Source organism: Calonectris borealis, chromosome 7, assembly GCF_964195595.1.
Source record: "Calonectris borealis chromosome 7, bCalBor7.hap1.2, whole genome shotgun sequence".
Taxonomy (NCBI): domain Eukaryota; kingdom Metazoa; phylum Chordata; class Aves; order Procellariiformes; family Procellariidae; genus Calonectris; species Calonectris borealis.
The window spans coordinates 21,372,677-21,400,509 of record NC_134318.1 but is presented as its reverse complement, the minus strand read 5'-3'; the positions used below and the strand labels follow the sequence as shown (position 1 = coordinate 21,400,509).

Here is a 27,833-nt window from a genome sequence, read left to right as displayed (position 1 = left end):
AGATGCTCTGCTGAACAAGAAATGGATTGCTGGTGTAGCCTGAGATGCCCTCTTCTGAAGTAAGGCCAAGGCTGCATGACTAAAAGCACAAACACACACTTTGAAGGAACAGATATACCCTCACTTCTAGAAAGGCCTGAGGGCATAAATGTTCTCCTTTCTCTGACACATTTTCCATTGACTTACACTAACTCAAAGGATCACAGAGATGACAAACTTTCATTCATTGCAAGAGCATTTGGCTATTAATTACATGGCAGCAAAGAGAAGCAGGTTTCTTCGCACTTTGTGGAAATCTTAAACCTTGACAGCTTGTGAGGGGTTAAATCCTTAGACTGACATCACTTGAAAGCCTCAGTGAGGTGGGATTTACCTGACTTCTACTGCCTAAAAGTTATTGGGTCTCATCTCAAACACTGTTGAAGCTCCTTCTTTAGCTTAGGATGCAAGGTCCATAGCTATAAAACAGTTTTCTATGACAGAACAGACTACCCAGCCATTATACGTGTCTGCTTTTCAGAAAAAATTACACTATTTTTATGATGAGATCAGACTGGGCACCCAACCTCAGGCAGCTACATTCTATGCAGAGGAATTTTGTCACTTCTATGAGAACAGAGAACAAAGACTAGATTTAAAGAAAATCTGCCCTCTGGTGTCCATGTGCAATTGCCTTTGAAGCCAGTAGTGAACCTTAAAATGTATTTTGGGTTTTTTGTACATGCAGGGAAATCTCAGCAGCACTCAAAAATGGTGTGCATAGGCATTTGACAATTGACCTCAAGAAGAAAGCAGAAACAACCACTACACTTGAATAGATGTGGGAGGCTGATACTGACCCTCTGGTGCAGTAAGAGTAGCTTATTAAACAGTATTTAATAATGAAGTTAATAGTGTTTAATCAGTAAGAACCAGCCCATAAAATGCTTTAAAGTCACATTTTTTCCAGTAGCCATGACCATTGATGCGTTCCCTCCATCAAAATGTCCTTTGTCCTACTGAATAATTAAACTTTGCTTCATCTTTTTCCGGAGTGGGAAATCAAAGCTTTTTGTTTTCCCCCACACATAGCAACACAGCTCCATTTGAAAAGAAAGCACACTGTTCTCAGACTCCTTTGGTTTCAGGGAATGGCAAGGGCTATTCAACAGAGACTGATGCATCCCATTTAGGCAATGGGCAGCTACATGCATAAGGAAATGAGCAGGAAACAGGGTCATGATCTGTTTATGGATAGCTGGAAATTACTGACCTACAGTTTACAAGCCAAGGCCAGGAATAAATGAGTGATTCTCCTTGACTTAAAGCTACCTATCAGCCATTGTAGACCTTGTTAGGCAGAGGGAGAACAAGGGCTTTGAATAAGGACTTTCAATAATGAGAACAGGGCATTACATCTAACATTAACAACAAAAATGCAGTTTGAACTATGGTGTGTGAAAAAATATTGCCTTGTTGATACATATGGCTGGAAGGTGGGGAATGTTTGTAAATGGCTTCAAAATACTTAAAGTGGTCACAGAACAGCTGCTTTACATCAGTACCAGGATGATGTTATGAACAATCACATTTTTAAATGAGTAAGACAGCTGTTCCAAGTTTAGGGCCTAGCAAAGAGATGTGACAATCATTAAAAAAAAAAAAGGCAGGTTGACTTCATTGGTCATCGCAACTATCAAACTTACCGGTTTCCCAAACTCCAATTCCGAAAAGAATTTATACCAAGGTTCATTCTTTAAATCTATCTCTTCTGGGCTTATATCCCGAGTCTAAAGGAGTTGGTGATAGGGGAATGGAAGAAAGAGAAGGATAACATTATGCAAAGAATACACGGAAAGGGACTGTTAGAGATGCAGATCCCATGGTTTCCATTCTAAAATGTAGATATTTAGCCTTATAATTTGGAATTTCTATAGCACCTCTCTCACAAAGACCATGAACTGCTTTGCAAACATCAGTTAAGCCTAATGGCATCATTGTGAGCAACATGAATATGAATGAATTGCATTTTACAGATCAGGAGACCCACACTGGGAGAGATTATGCAGCTTGCCTAGAGTCACAGGGAGACTCAATGGAAGAGCTGGGAGTCAACCAGTCCCTCAGTCCTACTGTCAGACACTTCCACCGAGTCCAAAGCTGCATGTACTTTAAAAATTTTTTTTAATCTTCATTTGGTTAAAAAAGAGAGATTCAGTGAGACCTGAATCAAATACTGCATCTTTAACAGCACATGAATATGTGAGAAACCCTGTTCTATACACTGTAAAGAGAGTGAAAGGTGGTTTTCTAAATCAAAGGAGACACAAGTCAGAGAGAGCGCATTCCTGAAAAACCTCTGAAGGGATGGATAGAGAGACAATATTACTTGTTTCTTCACAAATAAATGTTAAAGAATCAGACAAAACTACAACGAAGGAAACTCAGACAGGACAGAAAACAGTACAGTTGAAAAGAAAATTCCCTTTTGCTCATACAATCTGTTTTAATGAAACAAAAAAAGTTGAAACAGTTGTAGCTGTTTAACAACACTACAGGTGAGATAAGAGAATAAAGTCCATTGCTGATGGTTATGAGGTGCCACTGCCCAAAAGACATCTAGTTAACTCCTGCATTTCATCTACCTAGCCTTAGACATAAAGGATCTCAGTGCATTAAAAATATAAATACATTATGTCTGATATGCCAGTGTGATCCCAAGTGCTCCATCACAACAAGAGATGAGCCACACGCACGCACAGAGGGCCAACACAAAGTGTCCTGATGCAAATCATCCTGTGATGGGGTTATTGAAGCAGGGGGGAGTTCCCAACAGTGCGGGGCTTTGCTAGATTTCCCAGACTCTGCCACAGTCATTAGGCTTCACAAAAAAAGCTCTAGATCGATGGCCTGGAGGAAGATTTGGCTATTTCTTAAAGGCAAAATAGAAGCAACGCCTCAATTTTTTTTCTTTATTGCACTCCAACTAAAAGTACTCATCTTGTTATGCAACTGCCTTTGCATAAAACAAAAAGCCCACTGACGTTGATGGGAGGCTCTTCATTACTCTGACATGGTTTTGGATTGGGATTCTGATAGTCAGAATGACAGCCCTGGGTGTGATTGCCAGGAGATATCCACAAATCTCCTGCAGCCTCCTTGAAAGATCTAGTCACTAACCACTGTATTACTGTTGTATTTAATGAGACTGATGGAGACCGTGAAGCCACTATTTCAAGACCTTTTTTCTTCTGTGATCTATGGCTTGAAATTAAAGCTCAAAAAATAACATTGGAAGTAACACAGCTATCACATTCTTCTTGTCTTTGATGAGATCTGTACAATTTTTCTCAATTATGCTGATGATGGTCCTGCTTGTGGCTTTTAGACTTCGATTCAACAGCTCAATTAAGTACCTGATGAAGTCTGAACATGTAAACAGTGCCACTGGTGATGTCAGACCTTTCACAAAGGCTTAAGTACACAGATGCAGGCCTTTTGCCACAAAGTTTCATCTTAGCTGTTTACCATGACACAAAATCGCCACTTAAGTCACCAGAAATCTTGCTCCAGGATGGACTGCAGGAATGGAGTTCTCATATCATGTTCAAACCACTCCTCACTGGCACTTCTCTAATGGGCTGAGCCAATGCCCAGTAGGATCAAGAGAGAGTCATCCATCGCTCATTTCAATAGGCGCTAGGATCATGCTCCTATCAGGAGCAACTTTGTTGAAGTCAGTGAAGGGACACGGCTGTGCAAAGAAGCTGGTTGCAGGATCTTCAAAAAGTGATGGACCTTGACTGCACTTGGAAGGAAAAAAGAAAACCCACCAAAATACTAAGGAGAAACATCAGGTCCCAGATCAGGCTTGATTCTTACATTTCTGTTGATTTAAATCGCTGTTCACTCTTGTGTTTCAGTGTAAAATCCTTGGTAGGTTTTTCAGGACCATTCCTTTACCTACTCCATGCATGGATCAATGCCTGAGCTGTTAAGGCACAGACTCCAGTTTACATTTGGAATCTCACATTAATTAGCCCTTCCAGTTGAATCCTTCAAATTAATGTCTATATAGAACAATTATATCTTTATGTACCAAACTGCCTATTCACTAATAACCTCATTCAGTTTTTTCTAGCACTTAATGTCACACTTGTACCACTGAAGGACACCTTAAGTGGGCTGTGGTGATTTATGCAGGACTGGCTGACAAGGTTAAGCACCACCTCTCTGCCTTGCCCCTTGCCAAGTGTTCTCAGCCAAGCCTGCAGAATGAGACTTTTGTATGTCCCCTAGCTGTCACAGTTCACAGCATTACTTACTAATTCAAAGTGAAATTGGTAACAGCTCACTTAATACTCCAGGTTACGCACTGGTGTAGCTGGGGAGCCAGCTCACATTCAGTTCTGCTACCCCTGCCACAGAAGTGAGATCCAGCTGAGGAAGAAAGCAGCCCAGGGGAGATGGCCATGTCCTAATGCACCTCAGAGGCATCCCCTGAGGCACATGACAGGCACTCTAAAAATTAGTCGTTCAGTGTTTAAAGCATCTGAGGAACATCGAAACTGAACCGGCCTGCTTTGTTGCATAATGCCTTCAACCCTCCTGCACCAACTAATGCTGTGCCCTAGAAAAAGTACAGCTGGCAAAACAGCTGCTGAACAGGTCACAGTGTCAAACATGGATTAAAAACTAGGGTTAGTGATCCATACTTAACACAGAAAACAACACGTCCAAAAGGAAAGAAGCCTCTCAATCCCTCTGGATCTTGCTTTATAGAGAACAAAAATGTTAGGAAGTTATGCAAAACAGTTTTCAAAACAAAATATACAGAAGTACATCACACGAGCACTGCAATGTAAGTGTAAGGAATCCTATCAGAATGAACCGGACAAGCACTTGGGGAGTATTTTACAATCACAGGATAAAGCCGCAAACTAGGATAAAACAAACATTACCATCTTTTCATTGTTCAGAACCGAGGACTTTCCTGGCTGATAGTCATAAATGCTCCTGGGCTCTGCACGGTATTTTCTGGTGTCCACCTTCTTGTCGGGAGGCTCCCAGTCAGTCCTGAGGAAAGAAAGATCAATTAACCCAAAACATCGTCGTTTCCATGGAAACAAGCACTTCCTTTTGACAGGCGCCTCTCCCTGTTAATCCTGATTTAATCAGGGTACTTTTTTTAATCTAGGAAAGGAGCCTGCTGCAACAGGAACAATTCAGATAGGGCTCTGGGCATATATTTGTTTATCTATAGCAGGCAGAGTTTGACTCAGCTCAGCTGCTGAAACCATTGGAGCAGAGAGGGTTTCTTCCAAGTACTTTCAATAAACTTCCAATCTTTCCTGATTGGAAATAGCTTAGTGATGGGCTTCAACTAAGCTCACAAATATGAACATGTCCAAACTTTGAGCAGAACTCAGATTAAGTCTCTTTTGCTAAACTTCTTCATTTTGGCCACATCACTAATTACCTGACTACCACTGCTCTGGATTCTGGGGGCACTCTGAGTTCCAAGAGGGGGTCTTTTCTGGAGACATGAACCAATTGTCTCAGACTGGTACATCTAAAGATAGCTAAGAACAGTCCATTGACTATCCAAACCGCTATAATTTTGTGCAGTGTCCACACTGGCACAGTTCAGACAATATTATTCACAAAGCATTCAGGGTCCATATCTTACGATTTCCAGCTCCTCTGAAAAGTAATATATTCAAACACACCATGCAGAATAACCAATACCCCTGAAAAAGCCCAGAAAACAGGCCATTTAAGCTGATAAACTAATTCTGATCTTGGTCTTGATATGTTCCCTTTGATGGGCAATGTTGTATGTGGATTCATTGCACCTAGCATTCACCAAACATAAGCGAGGCATCTAACCAAAACTGCTGCTCCAGGTTTCCTCCCACTTACCCTACTGACCTGGTTTAGGATAGGAACAACACACTGAGTTGCCCAAACTCTCTCCACTGGCTTAGGAGAGACAGAGACAAGCAATTTAAATTTTAATTTTTTTTTTACTTTTTAAAGTAAGGCAAGATGATAGCCAAAATGACTGGCCTACAAACAGTGTACAAATTTCAACAAGATTGATCTTTACTGTCTAGAATAAACTTGATTGCTTAAGATTCCAACCCCAGAGGAACTTCTCCCTGGTGAAACATTGTTTTGTCACTAGATAACAGCAAGCACTAATTATTGTAATCCTTTCACTTGCAAGAGTTTTCTCAGAGGGCAAATGTACTATGCCTTCAATTCCTGTGTAAGGAAGACACATTCTATCAGCAGACTTTGTCTCCTGATCTGGTGGCCTGAGATGCTCACTGAATTATCAATCTCAAAATATAGCATTGCTTATTTGAGGCAGCAAGTGAAAAACATTAAGAGCACGTGGAAGTGGGTGAGGGAGGGAGGAGCAGTTCAAGAGCTGGGAGAATTCAGCAGGACATAAAATATTCATTGCTCATTCTGTTTTCCCTTCATTTGGTAAACACATTCATTACTGTTACAAAGGGGTTTAAAATACATGGTAATAAACAAAGCCAAAAAAAAACAGAAGGGAAGTAATCTTGAAAGATCAGAAATTACACAGATAACTAGAACCTACTTCCAATAAAATTCATATGGGTGGGACTCCTCAGAAATGGACAATGTACCAAAACTTCTACCGAGGCTCAACATAAATCCAAATTTTGCTTCTCCACAATTATTGCTACTTGCTTGTATTCTGAGGTGCCTTTACAGCGTTACACTGAGCCAAGAGTTTCCACTGTGCCTCTGTGGTAGGCACTGTATAAGCATGACACGCAGGGAAACACTCCTCACCCAGGCAGGAAACTATGCAACAGACTGTGTGATGCCCGGTAAAAAAAGACAGTCAAAATGGGGGACTGGACTGTGACAATGAAGGAGTTCACTGCTGCCTAGCAGAAGAGTCAGAGTCAAAACTACATCTCCACTTCCCCAAAAATGTTTAACTGGAGTTGTGGACCTAAAGCTTCCACCTTTGCTCCCTTCCCATTCACAGCTTTCAGGGATTCTTCCAATATTGATCCAAATGTATCTTAGTTCAGGTCACCTTTCTGGGCTTGATTTCAGCGATGAAGTACGGTTTGGCAGTGGCAAAGTGGCAGACCTCTTAACAACCTTCTCTGAATCAATATTGTCCATCTCACTCTTGGAGCGGGGAACTGAAAGCTGGGTTCTGCCTGTAGGATAAGTCAAATATAGGAATATTGGTGAACTGGATAGGAAAGCAAATAAATACATGCTTTACGTGCCCTTTCTGTTTGACAGATTACACAAGAAATGTGAATTACTTACTGTCCTCAGAATAGGAATAACGAGGAGAGTATGAATCAGAATCTTCATCTGAAAGACAAAAGCATTTTGCAAGTGAGCTGAAAAAGCCCCAAAGAAGAAGCACCAGAGACCCTTTTCATTTCTTCTACTGATACATTGGCCATAATTTGAGTGATATGTCCAATACTTACCACAGGCAGAGGATCCTGAAAAAGAAAATCCCAATGAGGTTTAAAAATTATTTTAAAATCATTCCTAGATCAGATATAAATATTAATGTACTGCTTACACTAATACCTTTCTCCAGGCTCTCAAAGCACTTTAGAAAACAATCACTTTTTATCACAAAACTCCTCTACAGCAAGGGTTATTGGATCCACTTTATCAAAAGCTGAAAGATAAATTGAGGATTTAAAAGCCGTAGTATATGCCTAAAATAACTCATTAGGTGCTAGACACAGTAATAGAGCTGAGAAGTCCTGCTCTTAATCACATATGATAATCACTGGGACATCTTCCTTGTATTAACTTGCACACCAAGTTGAAGTATATTCACTGACTCAGATTATCTTTTAAGCGCAGATAACATTCCTGGCATGAGACACACATGTATACCTGCACCAAGAGACTGTCCTTGTTCTGAAGAGCTTTCTTTTTAAATAGGAAAGACCTGTCTATAGGATGCAATAGAGATATTCAAGCAGCTCTAAAAGAGCTAGCAGACATCAGTGTAACTGAGTGGTGTGGTCTGGCCCCCAAGCTGAACAACCTTCTCTCTTTGACAGTGAAAGTGGTACACTGCATCAACACAGCAATGTCGTTCCCAGGACACAACTGCTGCCTTGGGCCGTGGAACCACATACTGCCTTATTCAAGGATAACATGGTACTGTAGTGCGTAAGGCAGACGTACCCCAAAAGAAGGTCTAATGGCAGCATTACCACCCCCCACTCTACAGGTGACGGCCACAGAGACTTTGACTTGATCAAAAACCTAGCGGTATCTTTCCACCATCTTCAACAGGCTTTGGAATGAATCCTCAATGAACTGAAGGTACTAGCAGGGGGAGTGGGATTGGACCTGGAAACTGGACCCACAGGCCCATCACCTTTCTCTGCTGATGAGGGTTCAAACTTGCCAGGAAGTATACATGAGTCTTCCAAGTATACATAGGACTTCCAAGGCAAAATGCAATGCAATGGCTGCAAAGAGAACTGTGAGCAAAGGTTTTACTAATACCTCTGTGAAGAAACCACTAAAAGTGACAGAGATAAAAAGACAGAAAAAAAAAATAGATTAAGCTAGAATAAGCTAGATAAGAAAAGAACATACTAAAAAAGTGTTATGTGAATTCAGTGATGCCGATCAACAGATTGAAACAATTTCCAGCTCTTCTCTCAAGGAGGACATCAATCAGCTGCTACAGCCAACCTCGTCTGCTGGAAAAACCAATCTGGCTAACACAGCTGACCTGAAATTGCACTCAAGGCTTAATCAAGCCTTTCAGGAAGGCTCAAAGAAGTCTTAGCTTTTAGCCCCTCTGCTGAGTTCTCTCGATGAATGAATTAGAAGGTTTAAGTTCCAAACAGATGGTTATTGACTCTGGTGTGCTTATCATAACCTTCAGGTTAAAAAATAGTGAAGGTCAATTTTCAGGCCAATTCCCGTATTTTAAACCTAAATGACAGAAAACAAATATTTAGTTATTTAATATTATTACACTGAATTGTTGACAAAATTGACTGGTATTCCTATATAAAAGTTGGGTTTATTTAGATAGCAAAATACTTGGTAAATCACAAAACTCTCTGTCCCTACAAATCCAGATGAACAAATGTCTAAAACTATCTTCACAGACATTCACCTCTCATAGTATTATTTAGTGCTGGTGAACCATGAAAAAATTGATTTACTTACTTGAAGAGAAATGTCAATATTCATTATAGCTCATAATTCAGACAGAAATACCATACAGGGAAAAAAATCACTGCAGGTAAGTGCTATTTTCCAATTGCTAATATTCTAATATCTACAGTAATAAGGAGAACAGGTAAGTTTTGTCTCTTCAAATGAAGAAGAGTGTCTACATTTCTTGCCTTTTTACAGCAGGGAATACTGAAACACAGGAATCTGGAATGATTTGATAAAGATTAAAGAGTAAATCAGACATGAGCATTAAAACATGATCTCCTGGCCCTCAGAGCTGCATTTTATCTGTGGGACCCTCCTTAATGGAGCAAAGTATCACCAATTTGTTGTTTCAAAATCTGATTCCTTCAGCGAGAAGAGGCTGTTCCCCTGTAGTTCCTAGAGAATCTGCAGATTTTTGTTTTTTTAAAGAATTGGCCAAAATCTCTACATTTCAATACCCTTAGACTCTAAAGTATTTTAGAGAGGAGCCCAAATCTTGATGTTTCTAGGAGATCCAATGCATCAATCCAAAGCAAAAAACTCTGACACTGATTGTATGAAATTGAGGCTTCAGTCCATCTCTGTATAAGCACTTTGCAGTTGAGTATATGACTTTGAAATGTTTTCAAAACATGAAACATGCACTCCAACCCATCTACATCATCAGATAGTCCAGATTCCTTATCAAGGAAAGAATCCAAACAGATATTAGAGAAACATTTCCCAACATATTGAGAATAAAGAGCAAGTGTTTGGTCCAATAAAATTTCAACTACCTAAACCAGCAAATCATTTTCATATTCACTTTTGTAAGTGCATAGGAGACATTTATGGGAAACCAGACTCTTAATATATTATTATCATTGGTTTTGCAAACTACGTTAGTTCAGACAACAGCAAAATTGATTTTCAAACTTCATTACAAATAAGAAAATTGAATCTCTGTAAAACCCCTTTATCAACTAGTTATTGAGGCTCTTTGTTTCTGTCTCATCCATACCCACAACCATTCTGCCAATAGAAAATAATTTACACTGCATTATGATTTGCAAGACAGGACTCTTCACCTACAGGTTTCACCAAGAAATGAGCAAGTATCGTAGACACTTGTACACCTGTATGACACTAGCCCACATTCATTTTAACAGTGAAATGCACCTTACATCTCCTAGTCTTTGAGCATCTCAGCTAGAACCCATATTGTATGCTTTCTTCTTACACAGTACCCACCAGATGTTTAATACAAACATTGAATGAAATGGTTAATTAACAGTCTCACCAGGGTTGGCTTGAGGCACAGGCTAAGTAGGCAAGTTCCTAAACTGCAGGATCTAAAGTGAAACCAAAGCACCAAGCCAACAAGGCTGTCACCAACAACAATTTCCCAATCAGGAAATGTCTGTATGTCCAACGTGTGCAGCAGATTCCAGAGTTTCTCATGTATGTGTTCTCATGCATATGCACACAGTTACAGGATTTTCACTGCAATAGATACGATTTCACCATCCCTGAAACATGACTGCAAAGGATTCTGCTGAACACAAGAAGACGATAAGGTAAAGACAGTACTATTTCAAGTTGCAAGATGTGCTGATGAGACTGTCAAACTCTGTCCTTGCCTAGATATGCCAAGTGCACCTAAGGCCAGCCCTGAATGTATGTTACCAAGTTATATTTATTTTAAAAGACTACATTGAGGGACTGATCCAAAACCCACTGAAGCAAGCAGCCTTTTTACCAATAGACTTCAGTGGCATTTTAGGTCTGGCCCTAATACTGTGTTAATAATCAAAACCAAAAGTAAATAATTAAAGAAATGTGTTGATCCAAAAGGGAGGTGGGAGAAATCTCAGTTAAACCACATCTTTACATGTCAGTCAGCATTCTAGGCATGTTAAATAATCACTGCACGCACATGGCTGAATACAACTGATAAGCACAAAAACCCAAGCAAACCCCAAGTCTGTAGCATTAGTCAAATACTAGTTACAAAGCCAGAGGAGCACTGCAAAGCCAAAAAGGCATCATACAGTCAAGGCAATGCTTAGAGTGCAGCAAATCATTATGAGGCAGCATAATGCTCAGCAACTAGAAAAAACTCCAGGAAGAAAATAAATGGGTAAGGCAGCATTTGTGCAGAAAAATATATATGGTCCTTTATTATTACCTTCAGAGATAGGACTAGGAGTAGACGCAGGAAACTGGTATGTAGGAGAATAAGGATTGTCTTCTGCAGCAGAGAAAAGCAGTGGATTTTGAGACTATCCACAGTGAAGTGGAGGTTCTGCTTCATCCCCCAATTTCCTATCACCGTATGATTTTATTGCCTACTTTAACAATACTAGAGTAAATGGAATCATACTTTAAAAAAAGATTAATGGATTTAGTTATTTTTAGCAAAGATTTAGTTATTTTATGCATCACACAAGAAGGTATACTGGGCATAACTGAATTTCCAACCAGTGTAACACATGGGTAACAGAAATCTAGAACCTGAATCTAGTTACTATTAGGGTGCTATAGTACAGTTAACTCAAAGCACAAGACAACAGATACTCTGACTAAACTTCTGGTACCTTCAGTTTTTTGCTGGATTTCAGGAAGTTCAGGAAATATGTAGGTAGGGCAATAAGGGTTTTCTTCAGGAGTGTCTAAGGAGGGGAATATGATTTGCAAAAAAGAACAAAGAGGACAGATTTAAAGAGGAAAAAGGGTGAGACAAGAATCCATACAAGCTGCAAAACAGTCCCTCTTGTGCTGATGTTGTATCATGACACAACCTAGATGCCTCTTTGCTAATTGCTGCCTTGCATGTCTGGGCCCTGCAAGAGATCCTGGAAGCCGAGGGGACTGAACTCATTCTCCTCCTTCTGCAGCATGGACTCTGGCTGAGCTGAAGAACCTCTGTTAGGAGCGCTGGGATTAGGAAACAGTTCAACTCTTTCTCATTCCATCCAATACAACACAGCATCTACATATGCATAAAGCTCATCATGACAGCACCTGCAGCAGCAAATACAGCTCCAGTTTTGCATGCTCTATGTTTTATTATATAAGCGCAGTTCTGAATTGCATTTGCCTGCACGTCAGTTTGCAAATGCTACTGCAGCCGTTTCTCACAGAGAAGAACGAACGCGAATGTATCAGCAGCCAGGCACAGAAGTGCCCAAAAGTAAGGGATTCCCTGAGAGTGCACCACTACAAAGTTTGCAAGTGCTTGCCACAATTCGAGGTTTTGAAAGGAGAAAATTTGAGGTTTTGAAAAAGCAGAGTTCAGATTCTGAACTCACCAAAAATCAATGGAAACCTTTCCATTGGTTTCAGTGAGCTTTAAATCAAGCTTTATTATGCAGGTACTAAAGCTTTACAGTGTAAAAAGTTTTCTCTTATGTACAGAGCAGTTTTAGTAATAACCTACTATCCTTTAAAAGCGTGTGTGGGTGGGGTTAGCTGCTAAAACTGGAATTCAGGGATCTATTGTCTCTAAGTATGGAATTATTAGCAGCTTTCTGATCTCAAATAGTACTCTTGATTTCATGAGGGCACTGCAGTTCACCTTTCACAACAACTCAGACCTTTCTTTGGACTTCATTGTTCTCTCACCTTTGACTTCAGAGATTTCAAATACATTGGTTGAGTTCTGTGGTTCAGAGCAAACACTAGTTAACATAAAACACTTTTATTTAACATCCAGTACAATTCTTCACATGAACGAAACAAAATGTTATCAAGGGTCTTCTAAAGTAAATAAAAAGGTCTTCTAAAGTAAATAAAAAACATCTGTGTACAGTACCTCTATTTAGCTTGTGGATCTGTTTGAACATCGTCTTGTACCAGTCCTTCGATCTGTCTGTATTCTATTGGAAAAATAAATATACACATAAATCATAGAATCATAGAATACCAGGTTGGAAGGGACCTCAAGGATCATCTGGTCCAACCTTTCTTGGGAAAAGCATGGTCTAAACAAGATGGCCCAGCACCCTGTCCAGCCGAATCTTAAAAGTGTCCAAAGCTGGGGAATCCACCACTTCCCTGGGGAGATCATTCCAATGGCTGATGGTTCTAATTGTGAAAAATTTTCCTCTTGTGTCCAATCAGAATCTCCCCAGGATTAACTTGTACCCATTACCCCTTGTCTTTTCCATGTGACTCCTTGTAAAAAGGGAGTCTCCATCTTCTTTGTAGCCACCCTTTAAATACTGGAACATGGCGATAAGGTCTCCCATAAGCTGCCTTTTCTCAAGGCCGAACAAACCCCATTCTCTCAGCCTTTCCTCATATGGCAGGCTTCCCAGTCCTGTGATCATCTTTGTGGCCCTTCTCTGGACCCTCTCCAGCCTGTCCACACCTTTTTTGTATAGCGAGGACCAAAACTGAGCACAGTATTCCAAATAATCACAACCATAAATTCTACCAGCCTTTCAAAGTTCTTACGAATCTTCCAGCAATGAAAAAGGTTTACGCTCTGCTTCCTATTTCATTTATTATCACCGACTACCTAACAATCAAGGCTATATGCAATTAATACTTTGAAATATGAGTGATTTCACTCAGATATATAATCTCATACATAATGAAGTTACAGGCTTCACTCAAGTTACTAATAATGTACAAGCTTTGCAGGGGTAGGTTGTAACCTACATAGAACTGTAGATCGTGGGGAAGGTTTTGCATACTAATCTGATCTGACATCTAAAAGTAGACACCTTGCCTATTTCAGTCATGCATACCGATTTCCTAAGTATTCAATGGACAGTTAGAAACATTTAGTGTTCAAGTCACTCCAGACACTAGTTCTAAGAATAGGTTAATAAATCTTTTCATGATAATTTCCCCTCAACACTGACTGAACTTAAACATGTTGTATAAAAGAGATATCTGCCTTTAAGATGTCTAAAATCAGACAAAACTCTCCCTTAGCTGCTAGTTGTGAATGAAACAGAAGAGCAGAAAACAGTACTCTCAAATATGATAAAAAGAGATATTAATTTTTAATTTTTCCCCGAGGCAGCTGAAACAGGTCATGGATAACAAAGGGAAGCGTTCATAATAAAATACATTGGAACTAGAATTCTATCTTCCCCTAAATCTCTGCAGTCTCTGAAGCTTTAGTGAATTCCCTGAGTCCCAAGGTAGGCAGAATCCGGCCCAGGTTTTGTGTTTTCTTACCCTCAGTGGAATGCCAATGTCATCGACGGAGGTATCAGCCACGTGCTGAGGGCTCTTGACAATGCTTCTCTTCTCCTCCATTGCCCTCTTCTCACTTGGACCTGTGTCCTGAACCGGCTTGTCCCATATGAGCGCTGATTCAACTTTATCAGAAACTGGTCTGTCTGGCACTGAATCTGGAAATGAAAATGAGGGATTCTTATCTCATCCCAGTATTTCACCAGATCACCATATTCCACTCTTTTAGGGCAAAAATCCTAGCAAGTAGTTGATGAGACAGACTGTGTCACTGCTAGCTGTGGTTAGCATGTGGACTGAAGGAAATCTACCAAGAAAATGTTTGATGCCAGCAAAAGCAGGCTAGCATCTCCCAGATAGCCACCTCACAGATCCCGTAACAGTCTCAGCTGTCATGTATGTAAGACATCAGAAAATTTTGGTTTCAAGGACTGTTTGGGGGTTGGGGTTTTCTGTCTTTTTGACTAATTAGTGACTCTGCAATCTCACGCTTCATCAAAAAGCGTCAGTGATAGAGTCTCCTAGACATCTTTTTCTGCTGGTGATTTCAATCTAAAGGAGCATCCTACAAGGTAGTGGGGCACTACTTTTTAACAGCTTGCACTCACCTGCCTGACAATCCCATTTGTTACAGTCAGTATACGATGCTTCCAATTCATCTCTGTGCCCTAACCAGAGTTTGTAAACAACAAATTACACTGTTATTTAGCATATGTATGATTCCTTTTGCACATGAGTCTGCATAAAGATGGGGGGAAAAAACTAATTGCTCCAGACCACCTTGCTTCCACCTGGAATTCCCTCATGCTGCCCGACTGACATCCACACGTAGCAGCAGGCACCACCACCACCACTGGCCAAGGAACCAAGGGAGCTCAGGCTGCTCTGAAGCTCTGCAGCACAGCAACCCTTAGGCTCTGCCAAGGACTTTTTCTGTGTGGATTTTCTGGAGAAGAAACATCTGTGATTTTACAGTCTGCCTCATCAAGACTATGCCATGTCCTATCTTTTTTACATTACTGCATGCATTGAAGGGGGGGGAGGGGGAGAGATGTTTATTCACATGCACATCACCATACTGCCCAAAGCCATTAAATGTGCAGAAATTTGAAAGGGGCAGTTAGCAGAGGAAAGGCTTGTGCATAACAAAGCGTTGGTCTGTTGGTACCTTGAGCAAACACAGTCTTGCCCTGCAAAATTCAGGATATGAAGGATTTGTGTTTGAGTGGTTGGTTTGAAATTACCATCGAACTTTAAGTCTTCCTCCTCTTTAAGAAAAATGAAATAATGTTTATAAATGTTCAAAATGGGGCAAAGCATCTATTAAATCCTTGTTTAGCATTTTCATCCTATTTCCCCTCCCTGTGAATGTGTGTGCACTGTCTTCTGGTCCTTTTGTGTCTCCGGTGTACAGGGCTCTCCATTTTGTAGGAAGTATTTGGTCCATTTCCATTACTAAACTCCTTACTAAGCCTCTAGAAACAGAGCATGGAAAGACCAACTGAAACTAGACCATTTTTCCATAACCTTGAAGACCAAAAGGAAGCAGGTTTTTGGATGTGGATGAGGATGTGGAGAGGATGCAAACTTTAGGAAGAGTCACAGCTTTCCTCCATTACTCATCATTGTCACTGCTGATGTTACAAGTCCTGAGCTTCTGGTCTAGAAATGTCATTATTTTCTGCAGGCTAAAGAATTCTCAATGCCAGAGAAGGCCACAAAGTCCTTTTTTAATAGGACTGGTAAATATATATTATTTCTCTTTGATTCCCTAGCTCCTTGGACTGGAAAAGTGGTTGGCTGTTTGCCAGATAGACCCCATCTGAAACTATGATGATAATCTTCAAAATACCTAATATAGACTTAAACAACAGGGTAAATGTATCACAGTCTGATTTCCCAGTGCCACAGCCATGATATAAGCAAAATCTTTATTTTGATGATTTAGCAAAAATAAACCCCGCCATCTGGCCTGTGCCAACCATCTCCCAACCATGAATTCACATCTTTATACTATAACATGAAGGTTTGGGAAGCTATCTAGGATGGCATAGCCAGGGGGAAAATCTATCAGCCAGTTAAACATATTTTGAAGGAGTTTTCAAAAGCATTTTTTGGAGTGCACTTAGAACTGGTTGAAGATGCTGGACTGACAACCCCGGAGACAGGAAAAGCTCGTCTGACAGCACGAGTTGTATTAGGTCAAGCCCTCCCCTGCGCACCCTGCCAGGTTCCCAGGTCCATAGGGCTCAGCCGAGAGGACCACTTTGGCTTCCAGTTTGGCTGCTCAGCTGATACTGCACACACAGACACGTGCTGCACGGGTGTCTTTGCAGAGGGAGGAACTACGGAAGACATCTTTCACCACAGATTTCCTACAATACCCTATAACTTAAAGAGTAATGGCTAAACTTCACACTGACTTATTTGCCATGCAGCAACAATGATTTCAAAAGAGTTTATGGAGATATATACCAGGCTTTGAGGTATTTAAAAATCAGAGCGCCAAATCTGGTGCCTAATCGTCCAAATAACCAGATTGCACCAGTCAGCACACTCCATAGCACCTGAGCCATCGTTTTGCAAGAGCAGCAGCAATATATGGGGTTACACAGCAAGACAGTTTTACTGCTGTGATCAAGAGGACATAAAAAGCAGGGGGAGAAGTGGCAGCCAGCAGCTTTGTGTGGTTGTTTTGGTACACGGAGAACAGGTGCAGGCCCAGCTGTGCCACAACACGCTTCACTCTTCCAGACCAAGGATCATATGGGCTGCAACAAACTGCTCTGTGGCTATCTCTAGTTCAGAAAACAAAGGAGTTCCTGATAATGAAGGGGAACACCTTGCAAAAGGGCAAACCAACAGGAAACCTCTGTCTGGACTTGCAGGCAAGCATTAAACTCACAGCTGAGTGGTGTCCGATGAGACAACACCTACACTAAGGGAAGAAGCTGAGAGAAACCGGTATAAGCTGTTATGCAGCCTGTCACCTCAGCAGGGTGGCAGCAGAGAGGACGGACAGGCTGGTGTCACAGCCAACGGAACCTGGTGGATGAAGTCAGACCAGGTCAGCAGCTGCCTCATGGGACACGCTCTGCTAGTCTGCAAAGCAAGAGCACGCAGTATTTGCTTCCCTGTGTTTCTATTTGTGATATTTAAAGTGCTTAGCACTCTCTGTGACTCTCTTCTCTCCCACATCCCCAAATACCTCACCACGGCCATAACCAAAGAATAATAATATGAGTAAGTGGTGCATAATGCACTGTTGCTATAATGCCCGCTGCAGACTGAGCTACTTCTCTTTGGGGTGTGGGTAGGGAAAGATGACCAGGAAAACAACTTGCTCTTCTTTCAAGGAGAGACTCTCATAACCGTTGCAAGAGCAGAGAGCTGCCTGGGGAGAGAAGGGTGGCAGCACACATGCATACTTGCACACTACAATTTTATCATCTATTTCTTGACATCTGGCACAACTACTTCTGCTCTTGGAGTCATGTAAATACTGATTTTTATTTCTCTTCCTCTCCCCTCACCACAAGCAAGACTGACTCTAATGGCTGTGTAGAGAAACTTGAGAATATGCTCCAAGGGAATAAACCTAAAGGCTCAAAAGGCAGCCCCAAAAGTAAACTAGAACAATCAAACTCTATGTAAATCTTATGACTTAGGAGGAACAGACGAGTAATTTAGGGTTTCAGTATATTAACATGTGGCCACACAGGTAGCATTCGGAGAAAAGACTGAAATCAAACATTCAGTGACCTGGACAAAGCCAGGACAAATATTTATATTAATTCCTTTGCAGTTCCTGGGAAGTGTGTTTGCTAAAGGTACTCCACAAGCTAACAAAGCAGCAGCTTTGCTCCAGCAGAGGCAGCAGTTGCAATGTAGCAGACCTTTCACATCATACCTGCCAGGCTATTAAGCCTTTTTTGCTGTTCTGTGGTAAAGGAAGAAACAAAACAAAAAGAAATACAGAACAAATGGGTGAGACATAAACAGCAAGTGCTTTGGTGCTGCATTTCTGACAGGCAACAAATTCGCTGTAGACAGAATGGCAGCAGCTGCTGGAGAGAATCTGTTTTCAAATACCCTGCCAAAGTGACAGCTCAGAGTCCCTTGTCCACACAGCAGCCTTGTGGAATAATATAAATCTCATGATGCAGTGACCGATACATTTGCAAAGAGCTTTCTTTTTTTAATTTTTTTATTTTTTCTTAACATCAGACAATGAAAAAAGTTGGAGAGAAGACAATTTGAAAAACAGTAAAGACTCTCAGAGTCAAACAACTTGACAACTAACTCTGTTACCATTAGCATGAAGTAGATCTTGAAACAATAATGCTGTAGCATTTAGAAGGGATATAGGAAAGGATTAAGTAATTGTTGGTGCTTGCTAAGTCTCATCACATACTACCGAGCCACAGATTCAGTGATTTGTGCACAGAGACAGCTTGGTTAAGGCTTTGATTCTCAGAATGGTCCCCTTGGTTTAGGGCCTTTCATTACAGAGATCCCAGACTGGGACATTTGTGGTATCTTTCAGCGTGTTTGACCATCCTAAAGTTGATGCTCACAGCTGCTTTCTAAAGGGATGGCCAAATGATTTGCCCAAGTCACGACTAGGAATAAACCAAGAATTTTTAGCTTTCTGTTCTCTGCTCTTTCCACTTCCTAGGAATTAATCCTTTCATTTAAAGCATGAAAGCCATTTGAAAAGAATAAACTATTTTACTGACATACAAAATACAAACACTCTTGAAAGCTCATATTGTTAATGCAAAGATTTCAAAACTTTAATATATTAATCACATCTGTTATATATTCATAATAAACCATGCCATGCAATGCCTGCCCAGGAAATAACTGTGTTTTGGGGTGGCGTGGGACACTTGCCAAGCAAGTCTAGGTAGGTAACAATCAGTAGGTAACAATCCTCCAAGTGTATGCTGTTTGCTAGCAGAACCCACCTTCACTAAATATTTGTACTAAGCAAGGGAGACCTTGCTTAGTGAGGATATTTCTCCTCACAAAGTGTAGCTCCCTCACCTATACCTACGAACTTTGTTCTTTAACCCCAGCACTTCTGTTCTGCTAACCACCGATGGCAAGCTGCTCATGTGCATTATGCTCACAGGGTAGCTGTCAACATACGAAACAAACCCCTACGTGCAATGGGTAAAAGGAAGGGTTAGCAAGCTGAACCTGAAAAGTAGATGGGAACCACCTGCTGCAGGGTTCACTCTTCTAAGCAGGCCATCAGGAGTAGGCTGCTGTATTATGAGAAAGGAGAAAATATGCGAGTGAGGATGGTCTCAGCTTCAGCCATCACCTTCACTGAGGAGAATTTATTTCAATCACTAAGGTCTCCCGACAAAAACATGTGGTTTAAGGAGTTGATGCTTGAGAGCTCTTTCCTATCTCTTCTTCCACAGGGGAGAGAATATCATGGATGAATAGACTCTTCATGAAAAAAAAAAAAAAAAGTACTCTTTACACGAAGAGGAGGTTTCCTTTTCACTTATGTCTCTGAGTAGGAAAGAGAGCTGCTGATGGACAGAAGCGGAAGGAGCAGGGGGTGTCTGCTGTTTCACTCTCCTGCCTGACCAGAGCCAGCTTGCAGCCCCAGGCACACACCAGCTAACTGAGGCTTTCACCCTTGATCTCGTGTTCTGGGACTGTAAGCAAAGGCCAAAAACTTGTAGGCTTCTCAGAGAAAGGGTCCAGCAGAGGAATGTAAGTGCTGGCAACAGTGAAGGAATGATTGTAGATACCTTCAGAGTTCCCAGAGGAGGGAGCACTGGAGGAGACTAAGAGTTGAAGCCAGTAACAAAAGGGGAAGAGGAAACAAGTATTTGAGTACGTTTAGTGCAAAATAAAGGTGTCAAAAAGAAAATGAATCAAGACACCAACAGATACGAAAGGAAGAAATTCTTACCTTGGTGCCAGGAATGAACAAGAGGATCTGAAATGACTTGTTTATAAGCATAAATCTTATTCAGTTGGTATTACCGAAATCCAGTAGAAAAAATTCTGAGATCTCTCATCACAACTTACCGAATAAGATTAAGCAGACAAAAAAAGGATATAGTGTCGTTTCCGTGCTTCAAATGCCATTACCTGTTTCTAAGTCTCTGACAGCTCCAAATCAAAGGGTCTTACATGCTTACAGATTAATGAACTAGCAGATAAAGCATAAAATAGGACAGTAGGTGATGTCTGCTACAACAGTCACTCCAGAGAACAAGATAAACAGCTCTTTAAAAAGCAATCAATAATCCACCGAGGAGAAAGAAAGCCACATTATCTATCTGGAAGACTAACTAAACTACTGGAGATCTCAGACTGCCAACATTAAAATGACCTTGAAATTTCTAATTCAGAACACAACAGAGGAATTTATATTAAACCTCATCTTGACATGAAGGAATTGATTTTAGCAAAAAGCATAATTAACTATTCAGGGGAAGGTGGATTATAACCTAGTAACAATTTGTTATATGCCATGAGACCAAACCAGTTTTGAATAGATAAGGTCCATAAAGACGAAACCAAATATGAATCACGTCAGCCATGACAGAAATGTAATAGATAACTAAGATCCGAGAACCACTTAAAAACACTAAGTTAACAAAAAAAAATCTTAATGCTACGCTGGGATAAAGCCTAGCTAGGAATGGAAGCATAAGGAACTGTAAGAAACCCTCACACATAAAAAGATGGAAAACTAAGAAAATGTATATCTATAAGTAGGTAATATATGCTGGAAAGTGAAAGAAAACGACAATGGAAGTAAAAGAATTAACAGAATGTCTGAGACTCAAAAATAGGTTTTGAGGTACATGAAGAACAGAAACCTAGCAATGATCTCATTCTTTTACCAAATAGGCACAGTGGAACTGTTAATAAGAGGGCAGAAAAGATGACACACTCGATTACTATTTCCATTCTGCATTTGGGGGAAAAAAAAAAAAAAAAAAAAAAAGAAAAAGTCTGACGTCCTACCGCCTGATGGAGAAATACTTTCCACTTCAGCAGTAACTAAGGACTATGCTGAATGACAACAACTGAGGTCAAATGCTTGAAAATTAGCACGTTCATATAAACTGTACTGAAGAGTTTTAGAGCAGTTTTCTGCTCTAAAGAGAGCAGTTATGAAGAGGGCAACTCATTGGACCATTAAATGTTCATCCTCAGTATGTCTTGGAGTACAAAGGAAACTCCACAGGACAAGGAAGAAAGCAAATACCGTGACAACCTTCAAAAAGCATTAGTGTGATGGCTGGGACATCCGTCTGTCAACAATAATGCCAGAAAAAAATTATAATTACTTATATGGGATTTTACTAATAAATACATAGTATGACACATGCAATGTCAGTCAGTACAGATGTATGACTAAGATGCCTTGTCAAACCAGTTCAGTATGATTCCTGCAAATTTCAAGTTTGATTTATAAAGACCGAAAAACATGCATTAGAATGAGATACTTCACAGTCTCGATCAAGTTGCTTATCAGGCCATGATCTATATCATAGTCAACAGAAATGTGATGAGAGAAGGCTCTTCAATCTATCAGGATACAGTATCATGAGTGCTAATGGTCAGAGGCAAGACATATTCAGACAGGACAAATTGTTATCTGTGAAGGTAATTAGTAAACAGAACAATTTGACATCAGTTGTCTCAGAACAGAGCCAGTGTGTGTGGATCATCATATTATACAGATTTGTCTCTTGTGCTCTTAAAATCTACAGAGAGAAAATATCCTTGTGTGGTACACACTGAAATGCTCCAGATATAATGGGAAAACCAACCAAAAGAGTATCCCACCTTAAGAAAGTAAACAAAAAGCTTTGAGACTACTGCAGTATGAGCCTGAGTTGATCCAGTTAAGGATAGAGGAACAAATTGCCAAGTTCAAACTTATGGGCAAATGGATTATTTACTATTGGATAAATTCTGCTGAGAATTCAGAGGTCAAATCTCTCCCACAGTAACTGAAAATATGTCTGCTTTCACACTGCAGTGTGGGATAACCTACCTCAAGCTACCTTGGTTCTACTGACAGATAGATGCGAGCATACACCCTTTTCCACCATGACAGGACACCTGATAGGGGATAAGCTGCTACCCTGCAATAACTTATTCATATGTCCATAGCCCAGTTATAAGCATCTCCCCCAATCTCAGAGTGGCTTCTGATCCACAAGTTTTAATTAGAAGAAGTAGGCATTGTCCCACACCTCTAACCTCTTACTTGCCTGTTGTATGCTCCAGTCACTACAACTTTCTGGAGGCAGCTTTGTTAGCTCTTAGTAGTCTGGACTTAATTGTCCACAGCACACACATTCTCCAGTTCCTTGTAGCATAACAGGTTGCTCAGTTTGAGCCACAAATATCTATATGCAAGTCTCCTTACCTCGATTGTGCTGCAAGAGGACAATAGTGGGATTGACGATTGTGGTAGAGGGATAGGCAGAGGAAGACTTGTTGATTGAAGTAAAGGAGCTTGGATAGTCAGTGCCAGTGCCAGGCTGGGGCACTTCATTTAGCACAGGACCTGGGTCCTGAAAAGGAGAGCAACACATCATTAGCAGCATGCGGAAGACTGCTATGCTGGGAAAATCTGGAAAAAAAACCCCACATTTTAAGCTGAATGAGAAGCATAATCACAGCAAATTTTAGTAAAAAAGGCATAAGCATGAGAGTTACCCTGCTCCTTGTACGTACCCGGCTCGTTGTTAATGCAATTAGTTTGCTACGGCAGTACTATAATTATTTGGTGTTGGGTTTCACAACTCCAACCCCAAAAGGAGGCACTAAATTCATCTGGCAGACTCTCTGGAGCAAACACAGGGTGCCAGAAATAAGGAAATCTGGTTGAGGGGGAGATGCAGACATCTTTCCCCTGATACGTACACATACGAACGTTTGTTTTAGAAGTATTCCTTTCATAGCAAGAAGTCAGACATGCAAAACTCATGCAATATTGGAGTGACACATTATTACTGCAGCTGGTTTGGTAAGGAAGGTCCAAATAGTCCAAAGGTTAGCACCATCACTCAGGAGACAGAGTGACACCTACCTGGTTAAAATAATGAAATAAAAAAAAACCCAAAACTGATAGAGAGTAAAAAGTAGGACTCTAGCAAGGAAGATACTCAACATGGCTTTGCTGCTGGAGCACAGGCAGCAAGCTGCTCTTGCTCTCCTAAAGCATCCAGCTCCATTATTTGCTTATTTCAAACCCACCTCTGGTATCACCACAGCTCTGGTTGTTCTGTAGAAATACAGGCTGTGTCAGCAGGGAGACTTTAAATTTAAACTAGTTCATCTTTGAAAAATCTCAGTCCAGGGATACAGGGCTTTTGTTGGTAGTAAGGGGAAAAGATAAAGAAGGGACAATGACTAAGACTGTGTGTGCCAGTTTAGGCTGAGATTTTTCAAAGGTTCTTAAGGAATTTGGACACACAATTACCGTTAATGGGGAATGAGCATCCAAACAAAGAGAATATGGAAGTGTACCAGATTTCTGCACTCCTGCTACTCCACTGTCAGGCCGAAATGCTGCAGGCCACTGATCTGTAAAATGGAGCTGAGCATTCAGGGGGATTTTCATCGCTATTAAAAAAAACCCTGAATATGCACAGAATATTGCTCCAGAAGAATCCCTACTCCCGGCTTTTCGGGCCAAGTGCAACTCGGTGCCCTTCATACCCACCAGCGTCAGGGGAAAGGACCTACAGGATCAGGCAGGGGGCTGAACAGGGGCCAGAGTGAGGCTGGCACCAGAGCTCAGAGGTAAATCACAGTGAGAATTGGCCATAATCAGAACAAGCATCTACAGTCTCCCCAGCCTAGAAGGGAAATAGGGAAGAACAATCCTGTTCTGCTGGATGGAGGTGATCTTGCTCCAAGCAGCATCTGATCAGGCCATAGACATTTCACGAGGGCAGAAAAGAACCAATGGTCTTCATACGATGTCCCTAAGAGAGAGACCCAGCCCCATTTTGCTGGCTGCGATAATATCCCAAACAAGGCAATTTGGGAAAAGGAGTGGGAGTCAAGGGAGAAATATGAGAGAGTTGGGTTTGAGATTCACTTTGATAACTAAAATATAAAGAACCCCTCAAAGAAGAGGATGTCAGATCAGGATAGGCTCAGCAGCCCCAGCTAAGTCACCAAAGTGGGTGAACAAAGACGATTTAAATCATTGTGGAAAACAGCTCTGTGACTACATGCCTGAAGTGAGCATGCCCAAAAATGTTTCAAAACTCTTATCTCATTAAAATCAAGTACAATAAAATTTCCTACTCCTCTATGATTTAGATGCCTGCTGAATTTTTCTGGAGCCTGCAGATAGGCTCCATTAAAAAAAAAAACACCACACAAAAAAACCCCAAAACACCAAACAAAACCCCCAAACTTTCATTGCTCTCTGCAGTAAAAAATCACCGATTTCAACAGAAGCAGAAAGGCCAATGCTGAGAACTTTTGAAAATATCGTCCTTGGTTGTTTTTTCTCTTTTTTCCCCCCACATGTCTGTTTGCTAGATCCTTATAGAGTCAGAGGGCAGAGAAAGCATCACCATGAGAGAAGGGGGTTTCTACTGAACTTCTTACTTGTCCTTACAAGCAAGCATATAAAAAAATGGTGGTTGTAAGACTTCCAGTACAAGGAGGGTCAGGTACTTTTTGCCTCCTCTGCAACTTTAACTGAGAGCTACTTTTCCTCCTTGGCCCTGAGGACTTTTTAAAACAGGTGATGAGCTTAAAGAGAAACAAAACCTAATCCAAGAACAACACAGTAAATTCCAAGTTAAAACTGTTGCAGATTGAATTCTTCAAAATTTTCAAAGACAAGCAATTCCAAACTGAGGAGACACTCTCCCTCTAAGAGACACTATCCCATAGCACCTACATGCTTGGAAGACTCTTATCTCAGTAACTGATACCATTGCTTGTAGGTCATTGGATACTGGCTGCAATCTTACACTGATTTCAGCAGGGATTTGTGTAGAGACCATGAGGTCTTGTGGCTCCAAGTGGAACAGAAAGCCAGCCCTAACCTTTAACTGATCTGCTGTTGCTGCTTTAAATGTTATTCAAACACAATTAAGGATGCTATTAGAAGAGCCTGAAGAGATCAGTTAGTTGCAGCTATTCTGTTTATAGAGAATCCATTATTCTGAGCAAATCCTGTGAAGACTTAACGTGTGCATCACCTAGCAGAATGGGCACAAAGGGAGACAGTCAAACGTTGATGTGAGAAGTCAATAGAAAGTTCAAAGCTGCACAAGGCAGGCAACATGCATGCACTAGCACAGGACGTAAACAAGGTTTCAGTTGTCATGCTGCTGGCAGGGAGTGAGTCATCACTCCTCTCTAAAGTTTAGTATTGCAAGGAGAAAGTAATTTTAATCTGGGAATACAAATTTAGGAAAAGGGCGAGGAGGGTACTTGGCAAGCTTACTGTATGTGAGATGACTCCAGTGATTTCAGGTTTCAAGCCCCTGTGCAAAGCCCCCGTGATTGGAGGGACAAGTGAAGGTGGTGATGAGAAGAATGGCAGTTTCGGGTAAACAGAGGGTAATGTGCCAGACGCAGAAGGTGCTTGGTTATGGTGGGAACCCCTCTGGAGATGTGGGGGAATGAAATCGTCTAGAGTCGGAAAAGTCAAGGGTGAGCCAGGAGAAACAGTCTCAGGGAATACGGAGCCTTGCCCGAAAGGAACCAGAGGCGGTGGTGGAGTGCTGGAGCTGCCTTCTTGCTGTCTGTCTGGATTAACCTGGAGGAGGGGGACTACTATAACCCCAGGCTGAGCTGTGGTGGTGGCAGTGGCATCCTGTGGGAAACAAGGTGTTGTTATGCAACGGGGGAGATTGGTACTTTAGTCTAACGCAGCCATATAGTGTCATGCAAGGATGCACCCAAAATGATACGAAGCCCCAACAGATCTTTCCTCAGAGAGACATACTTCTTCAGTCTTGCAGCCCCTGGCCTCTACGAACATGCACGGTTTTTCACAAAAAATCTTCCTTCCCCTCACCACCCCTCTTCTCCAGTTCTGTGCAGTGAGGCTAAATCAAACCACAGAACAGCTCTGCATTCACCATCACTTTAGAAGCACTAACCATCACATTACAGAGTTTGCTTCTTTTACACCTCCCTAAAATAGCAAGATCCTTGCCAGCCCAATCCAACCCCCTGCAAACACCACACACGCACAAACACACAGATCAATGTTGGGGGGGGCGCGCATGGGGTGTTAAGTATTATCGAGTAGAAGACCACAAGACTCAGGTGGTACAACGAGTGCTCAGAAATTAGGTAGGAGGGGAATAAAGCATCTAGGGAACATTGTAATGAATTAAAGAACCGTTCACACGGCTGAAAGAAAACAAGGTTATGGAGAAAACATGTACCATGCTGCGTCCCATTGCCTTGTATGGTGGCTGTCGCTGCTGAGTAAGGTAAGGCTCTTTTCTCATCCTGTCCTCTGCGGCAGCTGTGCTCTGGGGCTCTAGCACTCTGTCCCTCACAGCTTGCGGAGGTGACGACTGAGTCCAGGAGGGTTGGCCCGCACCATAACTAACTGCGTCTTTACTGAGGACAATGTAAAAGTATGGCCTGGGAGGAACAGGAGGAGGAGGAGGAGCAGGAAGAGACTTTCCAGTATCTGTTACAGAGGAAACAATGTCGGTGGCTGGTGCCTGAGTGAGCTCAGCGCCCAAACTGGTGCTGGCTGCTGGATCATGTGCGGTGCCAGTGGAATTTTCAGATGTGGCTGAGCAAGTGCTGTTAGATAAACAAGCTACATATAGTTTGGTGACCTTTTTATCCGCCTTCGTCTCATGACTGGAATTCATTCCAGCCTTACTACTGGGATCTGCCCTGTCAGGGTTATGTTGTATAGATGATGCATCTGACGAGGAGCGACTTTCCAAGAGTGGCTGCCTAGCATGCACCTCATCTTTGGGGACTGAAGAGGGAGAATGCCCTGCTGGCAAGTCTTGCTTCCCACTGCGGACAGCCCCATAGGGAGTAGGTGATGAGAAATAACACCGTGCACTGGCATTTGGTGATGCACGCTGCGTATAAGGCTTGGGTGCATTCAGGTACACGCAGTCCATGATGGGCACTGGCAACAGGTTGGTCGCTTTAGTGTCAGTGCGAGGACGCCATGCAAAGCTTTCCTCTTTGGGAAGAGGAGGACGGGGAGGAGCAAGGGCCTGCCCAGGCAGAGTCAAGAAGGAAGAGAGGAAGCAGCACCAAATGAAAGAAAAAAGGAAGGAAAAAATAAATAAATTCAAAGAATGAATTCGGTCATTAGACTTGGGTTAAGCAGGTTTTAATACAGCAAGAACAAAAAGCAAATACAGTATCTGGACGGCCAGCGCAGAACTCGCTCACATACATCATCTCACACATTCTCTCTT

At 41.5% G+C, this 27,833-nt stretch overlaps 1 protein-coding gene across 3 annotated transcripts in view; it reads right to left on the bottom strand.

The window, feature by feature from the left end:
* Positions 1-27,833, bottom strand: part of SORBS1 (sorbin and SH3 domain containing 1) — a 177,383-nt gene that overhangs the window by 33,093 nt on the left and 116,457 nt on the right. For 2 of the 3 annotated variants that reach the window (XM_075154483.1, XM_075154482.1), the window contains 7 exons: positions 22,814-22,961; positions 18,302-18,331; positions 14,374-14,549; positions 12,995-13,058; positions 7,312-7,359; positions 7,067-7,196; positions 4,941-5,055 (listed from right to left, as the gene is read on the bottom strand). In XM_075154483.1, the coding sequence (XP_075010584.1) occupies positions 4,941-5,055; positions 7,067-7,196; positions 7,312-7,359; positions 12,995-13,058; positions 14,374-14,549; positions 18,302-18,331; positions 22,814-22,961 (711 nt within the window). Of the gene's footprint in view, positions 1-1,685; positions 1,770-4,940; positions 5,056-7,066; positions 7,197-7,311; positions 7,360-12,994; positions 13,059-14,373; positions 14,550-18,301; positions 18,332-22,813; positions 22,962-25,867; positions 26,240-26,819; positions 27,627-27,833 lie in introns of all 3 variants that reach the window. The other variant, XM_075154481.1, reaches the window with a different exon arrangement.